This window comes from Xylocopa sonorina, chromosome 5, assembly GCF_050948175.1.
Source record: "Xylocopa sonorina isolate GNS202 chromosome 5, iyXylSono1_principal, whole genome shotgun sequence".
Lineage (NCBI taxonomy): Eukaryota > Metazoa > Arthropoda > Insecta > Hymenoptera > Apidae > Xylocopa > Xylocopa sonorina.
Genome location: NC_135197.1, coordinates 14128628 through 14139568, shown reverse-complemented (window position 1 = coordinate 14139568; position 10941 = coordinate 14128628). Strand labels below are relative to the sequence as shown.

The 10941-nt window shown below is 40.1% G+C and overlaps 3 protein-coding genes across 3 annotated transcripts; 1 reads left to right on the top strand and 2 right to left on the bottom strand.

Moving 5' to 3' along the window:
- Positions 1-4077: 4077 nt before the first annotated feature.
- Positions 4078-9004, top strand: Rtgef (Rho-type guanine nucleotide exchange factor). Its single transcript, XM_076895884.1, has 13 exons — positions 4078-4203; positions 4296-4422; positions 4518-4695; positions 4791-5006; positions 5097-5295; positions 5368-5604; positions 5728-5806; positions 5894-7399; positions 7626-7639; positions 7884-8058; positions 8171-8272; positions 8393-8477; positions 8705-9004. The coding sequence occupies exons 1-13, from the start codon at positions 4135-4137 to the stop codon at positions 8865-8867; spliced, it is 3150 nt and encodes a 1049-aa protein (XP_076751999.1). The 5' UTR covers positions 4078-4134; the 3' UTR covers positions 8868-9004.
- A 94-nt stretch (positions 9005-9098) lies between these two features.
- Positions 9099-9685, bottom strand: Med11 (mediator complex subunit 11). The gene is made up of 3 exons (XM_076895178.1): positions 9546-9685; positions 9318-9458; positions 9099-9222 (listed from the first exon to the last, which is right to left on the bottom strand). The coding sequence occupies exons 1-3, from the start codon at positions 9619-9621 to the stop codon at positions 9101-9103; spliced, it is 339 nt and encodes a 112-aa protein (XP_076751293.1). The 5' UTR covers positions 9622-9685; the 3' UTR covers positions 9099-9100.
- A 180-nt stretch (positions 9686-9865) lies between these two features.
- On the bottom strand, positions 9866-10619 carry LOC143423614 (cytochrome b-c1 complex subunit Rieske, mitochondrial). The gene is made up of 3 exons (XM_076895073.1): positions 10489-10619; positions 10248-10425; positions 9866-10162 (listed from the first exon to the last, which is right to left on the bottom strand). The coding sequence occupies exons 1-3, from the start codon at positions 10496-10498 to the stop codon at positions 9871-9873; spliced, it is 480 nt and encodes a 159-aa protein (XP_076751188.1). The 5' UTR covers positions 10499-10619; the 3' UTR covers positions 9866-9870.
- Between the last annotated feature and the right edge of the window lie 322 nt (positions 10620-10941).

Sequence of the window (10941 nt, the reverse complement as noted above, 5' to 3'; positions counted from 1 at the left end):
GATCGATCGTGTCCGTGCATGTGTACGATATTTCGACATGTTTCAACGCGCGCGCACACACACACACACACACACGCGCGCGCGTGTTCCGACAGCAGGTGACATTTTCGTAAATACAAATGAGAAACTATTTTAAACAGGCATACGCGAACAAAGAATGTACCATGTTGGATAAAGGTATTTTCGGCTAAGGTGAACATAATCAAGTTGAAGTTAATGTTTTGTTGAAGTAATTCTAAAATGATGGAAGTACGAGTTACCCATCTATCGTTTTCCCTACCGTTGCTATGCATAAACCCTCGTCACATCGTAGGAAGAACCAAACACTTATACGCGTCTTCCTTCCTAAACACGTACGGTTGATATAAAAAGACAAAATGAAATAATACAATAATACAAAGAATCTCGAGCATGAATATATCTGCTTCGTGGTTGCTTGTAGACGCGCTATCGTAGACACTTGAACGTTCGTGTCGTCGTCATCCGAAGGCGTAGAAAATTTTGCTACAAAGTTTGACCAATTGAATGCAATCGAGAACAAACAGTACAAACGATTGTCGCCTTACTTCATTCGTCGTTTAAATAATCCAAAAAACCGAACAAAAAAGCAAAAAAGGAGCCGGGGGGGGGGAGAGAGAGAGAGAGAGAGAGAGAGAGAGAGAGAGAGAGAGAGAGAGAGAGAGAGAGAGAGAGAGAGAGAGAGAGCAGAGAAGGGTATGAAAATAAAGTGTGCGCATGCGCGCGACGATTGTTTATCTCGCGCGGTAGAGTCAAATTATGTTTCGTAATTGTTTGCGATGCATTAAGGAAATTCATACAACGATTGTTAACGGTTTACTAGTCATAAAATGGGAATAAAGTATCCCGCGATATACGGTACGTGCATAGATCAAATTTGTTTTACGTTCAGTTTCAAGCAACAGTACGTGTAAGTACGGACGAGAGCAATGATCGTACTGCGAGAAACAGTTTGGCAGCGAGTCTGGTAAAGAAATCGGTTTGTTAGAAAGGACGTTTTGTTCGTTTGCGAAGCTTTGCATGCACGATGATGTATCTCTGAAAGATTATTGTGGTAAATCGTATTATGTATCGTTATCTTATTATAAATAACCTTTCCCGTCCATCGCGTAATGAAAATTTTTACAAACTGTGACAATTGTTTAGATCGCTATTACTGCGTGGCGTCGCAACGAACGTATCGAGTATTTCGAGTACACGAATGACCATTTGCACAATTAGTCGTTAAGTATTATGCTACTTGTTTGTTGCGAACAAACAGTTGCGATTATACTTTCTACCGAAATGAACTCTATTCTAGCCGGACTAAAACTTGATCATTCGAATGTAACCAGATGTTAATACCGATGTTAATATTCTGTTGTTGGAATTTCTAGCATGCATTTCAAAATATCTGCTCCGACCGAGTTAGACCGGTATGTTGCGTGTTACGAGAAACGTTTCTCCACGTTTATCCTTGAACCCAGTGAACGAAACGGATCCTTCTTCTTCTTCTTATTCTTCTTCTTCTCCTTCCTCCGTACCTGTAATCGTGTCCTTTATCTCTTCCGACCTCGAAGAACCGCGTCTTCTGCCTTTCTATCGATCTTGCGAACGACCAAGGCAGCGACGTTAAACGCTTACTGTGTATATTATCGAATAAAACGTGTCAAGTGATGCACGCGCGATGAATGAACGCGACAAAAACGGGACAATTTATCTTCGGCCGAGTAATGATGAAAGCAAAACAGGGAGAGAGAGAGGGAGAGAGAGAGAGAGAGAGAGAGAGAGAGAGAGAGAGAGAGAGAGAGAGAGAGAGAAAACAAAGAAATATGATGTTCGGTAACGATTATCCGTCCATCTATGTAAATCAAGTTCAAGTGTTTCTTCGCGTGAGCGATAATTCCGAGTTTAATCGTAAGCTTCGCTCGAAGAAACCGAAGAACTATCTGCACTGCCCTCGAACCTATCAAGAAAATTTCGAGGAAGATGCAAACATGCGAACGGGGCGAACGTCGTTGAACGTGCACGTAATATATGTAGTGCACGTGCGATTCGATAAATAACCGAGGAATATCCAAATTTTGCGGACCAGAGCCTACCGATTAGAGGCAATCTCTTTCATCGATGTTATTATATCCTTGTAAGTACCCGTCTGCGTAGTAAAACCGCGCCAATTTTATTGTCTTTTATTGTTATTATTACACGATACGACGGATCAATGAAATATCGCGAGTGATATCGTATCACACATCTCCTCCTTTTATTTATCAAACATTTCTCGTTACTCTCTATATTTCAGTTCAATATATATATCGTTTCAATCATCGGCAGAGTATCAACTTTTCTATGTCAATATATTATTATACTCGATCCTTTATGTTTAAAGGCACCGTGAATACACACACCGCCCGGACATAAGGCATATGGACAAGAAATCAACGGATAAATTGTTAAAACTATACTTACCGAACTGTTAGACGATGTTCAAACCTGCATATACCTATAGGCGTCCGATGAAAACTAGAACCACTGTTTTACAATCGTCCATTTCATTGTGCGATATTTATTATAATAAACTCTTAAAGAAAACATGATGCGAACGATGTGAGAAAATGGGTATAACACGGTCAAACATTATTCGAGAATACCAGATAATAAAAGCCGTGGAAAATAATGCAAAATTATCAATATCGGCGGCTTAATATCGATAAACTATAATGGTTACTGCGTTGTATAATAACTGTTACCTTTCACGTTTCATGAAAAACGTTTCACCGATCGAAAAATCATAAATACATGAATGTATGAATCATCGTAGATGTTGAAATGAAACTGCAAACAATTGAACACAGAACGCAAGACAACAAAGCAAATCACATAACATTTAAAAAGGCACCATAGCAGTCTGGATGTACATTTGAGAGAGAGAGAGAGAGAGAGAGAGAGAGAACCCGTGGCGCCATCTCTGTGAAAAGTGCGCAAACTGCTCGCGCACAGTTATCGACAGCGAAGTAAACTACTCAGGCACTACTAGCGCCATCTCTGTGGAAAGTGTTGAAACTAGTTCCCCGTTTAGTTCGCCGCTTCTCACAGAGATGGCGCCACCAGCCGGTCGGTCGGTCGTTCGCTTTGCCGTCGAAAACGTTGTGCGAGCAGTTTCAGCACTTTTCACAGAGATGGCGCCACGGGTTCTTGGATCGTGTCGGTGTCGTCTGTCTCACTCTTTCCTATAACTTTCTCTCTCTCTCTCTCTCTCTCTCTCTCTCTCTTACCTCTAAACCAGGAAATATAGAATAAATTGGAATAAAACTATTGAAGTATACATTCCGACGATACAACAATTTACTACATATTGCGGAATTTGAATAGGAAAGGAGCTTTTAAATCCTCCCGTGTTAAAAAAATAGTTGGATGAAACTACACACAGAGCGAAGTGATACATCGGAACCATCGACGAGTGCGGACGTAGAAGGATATAGAAGTGATGTGACGCGGCACGAGCATATGCGGTTGCTGGTCCGAGTAAACGATTGAGTTCTATATTTTTCTAGACTCCCGCAGATAATTTCGTGTTTCAATTATTAGTATTAATTTAATGGACTGGGATGTTTTCATTGGATGGACGCTCGTCTGCGCTTCTAATTGGTGTTACGCGACTATAAAAATTAATGCAAACCTTTGCATAAAGGGAGGTAATAGTTTACTCTGCTTGACACGTACCTACTGACACGTACCTATGTATAAATATATAATAGGACGATGCGTATAAGATAACCTGTCTCTTTCGTAGACAGCGTACTTGGATGGGTTTCGATAACTTTTAGCGACTGAACGATTGACCAAATATTCGTTTAAACACGATTATTAAGAAATATCGCGGCGTACGACGGTAACTAGTAACAATCGAAGAAACTTAAGACTAATGTTTAATGCTTTTGGGCAGCTCGAACAATGGGATTCAACGATTCACTGTTGACCAATCATCTAATGTTGTATCGTTTCAAATTCTGTGGTACGAGTGAAAGTAACCGTGTCTGTACATAGAAAAGAAAAACAGTTTTCCGTGCTTTCCTTCGGATAGGCTCTCCAAAATTTTTCACCCTTTCACTCCCGTTCGCGGTTCGACTGGTTACAATGTCAAAGTCTGACGCACCAAAATTTGTGACCGCACTCTTTTCATTCAAAGGAAAGAACAACGATGAAGTACGTTTGATTTTTCTCATTCATTTTCTAATATCTATTATATATTTTCTAAAATCGTTATCGTCTTTGTCTACACCTTCGCTGGTTCGCAGTTATGTTTTAAGAAAGGTGACCTGATAACGATAACGCAGACCGACGAAGAAGGTTGGTGGGAGGGTACGTTGCACGATAAGACAGGATGGTTTCCATCCAATTACGTCAAAGAATGTAGGGTTCCAGGTATCCAACGTTCACCAGAACTATATACACGTATAATTAGTAGAACTTATCGAAAATAATGGGACGGGGTACGGGGGACAATTTTTTGTTCAAAGAGAACAGCGTTCTACCCGTCAAGGTTTCACCTGAGAAATTGTTACAAGAATCGCACACGCATCAGAAGCTTAATCGTGAGATCGTGTTAAAGGACATAATGGACTCGGAAAGAGTGAACGTAGCAGAATTACAAGGATTGATTAATAATTTTTTACATCCTCTAGAATCAGCTAATATGTAAGTGCGATATATATGTACGATTAAATTGTGTACGTATTAAAAGCAACAAACTCTTTTGACAACTCTTTCTGAACAACACATTTTGAATTTAGACTGAACAAGGAGGAGTATAAACAACTTTTAGGTAATATACACGATGTACTCGAGGTACATCAACGACTTCTATCCAACTTGGAAACAGCTATGACGCAAGGTTGCGCTTCCAGAGTTGGAAATCTCTTTCTAACGGTTGCGCCGAGAGTAAAGGCTGTCCACACGATATACTGCGGTCATCATCCACGGGCTGTTTGTATTTTAGATCAATATAGGTACGCACGGATGAAAATTATTTCAACAAGAGCTAGAAATATGAATGATGTTAGGGCATGTTCGGAAGTGAAAAAATGTTCATTTCGCAGGGACGAATTGAATGAGTTTATGGAAAGTAGCGGCGCTATATCGCCTGGTATACTAGTGTTAACAACCGGGTTAAGCAAACCGTTTCGAAGATTGGATAAATATTCTGCCATGTTGCAAGAATTAGAGAGGTACACGGAGAAAAACCATCCCGATAGAGGTGATACTCAACGCAGTGTAGCTGTGTACAGAGAAATAGCGGTGAGTTGACGCGTTAACTGTAACCGCGCATGCTGACCGTAGCATCTATGGACACGCTCTCTTCGTACGCAGGATCGATGTGCGAGCATACGCAAACAACGCGAGTTGGCGCTTCAAGTGTTAACTAGTGGCATTAAAGGGTGGGAAGGAGAAGAATTGAGCTCTCTCGGTGAAATTCTCTATGTTGGATCTGTTGTTCTGGCAAGTGGAACTACGGGACTGGATCGTCGCGATAGATATTTTGTTCTTTTTCCTACTACTCTTTTGGTTCTCGGTGCAAGCTCAAGGATGAGCTCCTTCGTCTATGAAGTATATTTCGAATCTTTTCATTTTTTTTCTTTTCCTTTTTTTTCACCTTGAATATTCCATATACAGAAATGTTTTTAAATTCAATTCGAGTTTACACGAAATAAATGTTTCCTGCATTCGTAGGGTAAACTTCCTTTAACAGGTATTACCATAACACGGACAGAAGATACCGATGATGTAAAAAATGCTTTTGAAATTACAGGCAAGAATTAACGATAACTTTGTTTGTTGTCGAATAAAAATTGAGAAGGTTGTTTAATCTTAAACAAACATTTACTATTGCCATTAGGACCGATGATCGAGAGTATACTCGTACTTTGCGCTACTAAAGAAGATCAACAACGGTGGATTGAACTTTTGATTCAGGAACAAACAACGACAAACAACAGTCTAGTGAAATCGTCAACGATATCACGCGTGAGTTACAATCTGTCTCCATATGCTCGACTCTCAAGGTATTTCGCAAAGTTAGTCAAGAAAAAGATTATACGTCCTGAACTTTTGAAAAAACTACTCTACTTACAATACGTCTTGAAGCCAGATATGAGTAATGTGAAAATGCGAAAAGCCAATGTTACAAGTTACGTCTTATATCCTATGCGCACGAATAGCGAAGATCGTTGTTCCAATGACTCTCGAGTAGCAAGCTTCGAGCTGAATAAAATGAAAAGAAAAGAGCCGTCGGTAGTTGGAACGGCGATGTTACGTAAATCTACAATAATTCTCGATGTAAAATATGCGACAGGAGATATTGATCTCAGCACTGTAGGAATAAGAAATGGTTCCTTTTTAATGGAACCCGAATCAACAGAAACTAGTATACGTGAGATTAGTAAAAGCTTGCCACCCGTTGGCGTTCCAAGTTCTTTAACTGCTGATTCCATTGATAATAATAATGTAAATAACGTGATCGTTGCTGAGGGAGGACCGATTCCTGAATCGCGTTTCACCAGTCTTTCTCGTTCATTCCCAATCGGACGCGACAACTTTCATCGAGACTTTCGTCTCGCCGAAATGAAGGGGCACGTAGGCACAACGATAGCCAGAAATTGTTGGAAGAATATCGGACACGTTCGCGAACAGTCTACAACTACCACGGATGTTGCGCAGCATCCGATGATTAATACGCGCAGTTCAAATGTTACCGAACGTTATCGTGGATTTCAAACGCGTCAAACTCCAGGAACGTTTCGATTTGGTTCTCAAGTGAATGCCACTAGTCTCGGGTCGTCCGATTCGGGAATGGCTGAAAGTTATCGATTAAATTCCTCTGAAATCAATTCTTCTTGTAAATCGTATACATGCATTGGCAACAAATATGGCACGGAATGCCCTATAACATTTTCCTCGGGCGAAAGTGAAAACGATGAGAATAATTTTGAGCATCAATGCGTTTGCACGTCGCCTTTCGAGTCTACTCCCAGAGATAGTACTCGCTTATCCGACATATCAAAACACATGAACGATACTTTGAACTTTTCGGTCTGCGATACCATCAGCGCAAGAGTCGACAATTGCAACAACGAATTGCCCGCGAGCGAAATGCAAATGCAAGGAGATACAATTCGTGTATCTTTGGATAAACGTGAGCATACGATGCAACGAAGGTATACAGAACCTATACCGTACACGCATCAAACTATTGTACGACAAATTGGGAAAAAGACGATTCAATTAAAACGTCCGGCCCGTGAGCAACATAATTGGAATGGAACGAATCAAATTTATACCTCAGGACTATACGCTCATTGGTGGTTGAAGAAGTCTATACCATTATCTGGATATTCGGATCAAGGCAAGCTTCCATGGCATGGCTGTTTTTTTCTTTTCTTTTTTTTTTTCTCCTTTTTTTTTCATACTTTCGTTTAGTTAATGTTTTTATTCGTTTTGCTACTAATTACATCTTACTATGTACTATGCTCACACTCATGCACACTCACGCGCGCGCGCATAACCGCATACGACCGTGTACACATGCACGTACAGATGAGTACGATTGTACGTGCGCTTTCGTTTTACAGCCATGTTGTGTGAAGTAAGCTCTCGCTTTGCTAACAACGATTCGATATTTCAACAATTCGAATTGAAAGAGAAATCCATCTTCATTTACGTAGACAATTGTTTTACTTGTGATCTCTCTGTGTCGTTCATTTAGGGTGTTAACGAGTTACGATAGAGCATGTTTCGAAATAGATTTTGTTTTAATTAAAAATCTGATGAATTGTTGATTGATAAATTAAAATTGATTAAAAAGCCCATTTGTACTTTCACCCCAACAGAACGAGAAACAGCAGCAGCAGCAGCAACAACAGCAACAACAGCAACAACAGCAACAACAACAACAACATCAACACAAATCGATCCTGGAACATTGTCCACCTCTAGAAATTAGAATACCTTGGAGCATCACCTCGTTACGACCAGCAGCACCTTTCTATACCTTCCGAGCGTTTGGTAAAACTGTCGAAATCACAGCCCTGTAGTATGAATGTCTAATTCAAAACTTAACTTTGCAACGTGTATTACATACATAAATTCGAAGATTTGTTAATTTTACTGATTGCAGATGAAAAACAATTCGAAGAGGATGCGATCATATTAAAGGTGATCGAGGCGTACTGTTTCTCTATTAATGCTCGATTCACTGTACACTCTGGAGAATCGACTTGTAGGTTGTGGATTTCACTATTGATTTTGAAATTATAACAATTGCGTACATGGTAATGTTTCTATGTATATATGTATATATATATATATATATATGTCGTGTTTTGTATTTGGATTTTAGCAATGCTGGAATACGATTCGCACAAAACACCAAGCAGAACATCTTTGATGAATAACCGGGGTAATTTGGATTTTTATAGTAATCGGTAAATAAACACCTTATATGTACATATATATATATATATGTATGTATGTGGGTAGTATATGTACAGGTAGACTGGACGAACGAATCTGACGTCTCGCGTGACATTAACACAAACGCACGCCAAACTTATTTCGGCCGTTATTTGTATTAACGTCCCACAAGATGTCAGAATTGTTCAAGTACGATATCATTCTAATGCGAGTGACGATACATATTCATTCCGTGTAGGATATTATCAGAAACTGTTAGAACATTGAAAAGTCAAATGACGGATTTGCAGTCGCAGATGTCATTGTTGACGAAACAGCTGGATGAAGAGAGAAGATCACGACTTTCTTTAGCAGCTACAGTAAAACGTAGCATTGGCATTGCTGATGGATCGGTGCCTTGAATGCTTCCCGTGTGATAAAATAGATGTATTCTTTAATCGTAATCGTTGAAGTTGCATATAATTATATTTAATTCAATTTTGTTCGCACAATGGGAATGTTCCGACTGTAAATTTTCTCTAGTGCCATCGTAATAAAACCCCTTGTTTTTCTTGGAAGTTTACCTTTGAAGTTTCAGCGAAAACTTGAAACATTTCCGCTAAGGATCAAATGGATAAAACTATTCGACATCGGTTCATCTTGATTTATTTTTAATACGTTCCAATTCGTTTACTCTGCTTCGTGCGTGTTCTAACCTGTGCCATGCCATTTGAAGTACTTTCTGGCTAGCATATCCGGATCCTTCGTGCGGTTGCCCTGAAAAATAGTGAAAAATAGTGTAATAACGTAACTTGGATGTTGGTATAACCTAACGGACGATGATACTTTAGCACGATCAAACGGGAGTTTACCGGTAGAAACTTGAGTCAAGTAATTAATTTGTTCGCTCAATTTCGATTCTACGTGCCCCAACGTCTTCAAGAATTGTTGGGTTTGGGCTTCGGCTTGTTTCAAACTGGACTTTTCCTTGCTAAGCTCCACAAACGCTTGCCCTAAAAAATGTGATAGAACCTGTTCTTTAACGAGCAACACATCAGACAGTGATTCTACTTAAAGAGACGAACTAAATAGTTGTTCACCGGCGCTCTGTAGACACACGATAATATCTTTTTCGATCGTTTCGAGGATCTGTATTCTCTCCATTGGTGGTGTCATTGCGCATTAATTTTCAACGGTCAATTTTATACGCCTCGGCTAAGCAAAACATGTGGCAGGTTTAAGCAATTCCGTAACCTCGAACTTAACCGAAAGATGGCGTTATAAACTACGGGAGTAGGAGAAAGTGAGGATAAAAGGAAAATGTGATTTTTATTCTGATGGGAACAATTAAGGGGGAAACGAAGAAATCAAAGGGAACAATGTCGGAAAGTAAAAAACTAATTATTGAATTCTTCAGTCAATTCTTTAGCCAAGGAGAATGGTATCGTCGGTAAGGAATTTGTATTTGGGTATTTCCAAGTTTGCAGGTGCCGGTCCTTTGCGTATACGTCCAGCTGCGTCGAAATGTGATCCATGACACGGGCAATAAAATCCACCGGGTACAATGCCAGCGTTTGGAATTGGTACGCAACCAAGGTGCGTACAAATCCCAATTACGATCAACCATTCTGATCGTTTCGTTCTTTCGTCATCGTGTACGGGATCCCTTAAATCGGCGATATTCACCAACTTTTCTTGCTCTATAATAAATGGAGGACTGACAAGACGACTGTATTAGGTATTTTAAAGTGCTACCGTTCAAACTTTAAGAAACAGGATGGCCAATTATCTCGATCTCTCACCGATGGTAAACGAAGATTGGCTTGCCACGCCACTTAAATACCGACACTTTTCCCACCGTTATGTCTCGTAAGCTAATCTCGATCTGTGCCTCTACCACGATATCACGCGACGGGGACAGAAATTGTATGTAATGCAACGCGTGAGACTTGAGTCCGTACAACGCAGCAACTCCGGCCACTAATCACATATAGAATATATCAAATAATGTTGTAAAAACAGAAGGAAAAGAAAGAAATGTACCGAAAGACATCGCGTAAGTTGTTGTTTTTCGTTGATCGATGCTTCGCGTGGCCGACACGTTTGAATTTTCGAGTGATTTCCGGCGATGTTCTTGAAAATTTACTTTCGGTAAATCGGTATGCGCGAATCTACTTTTCGTGTTCAAACAGTTTTTAAACGATCGTATCGATAGCAATGAACGTGACATTTTTCGCTAACTTTCCGATGCTATCTCTGATACTTGCGATTGTAGGTTAACTCTCTCTCTCTCTCCCTCTCTCTCTCTCTCTCCCTCCCCCCCCCCCCCCCTGCCCTCTTCGTCTTTTCAACATCGACAGGCGCGATCGTAAAATTTCTACAAGTTTCTCGATCGTATCAGGATATTTTATGTTAACAACAGTTGTTCCAACTTGTTTGTAACGACAGGTTTCTCGTGGTGTACCTTTGGCATCGTCATCGTCAACGTTCAGATGT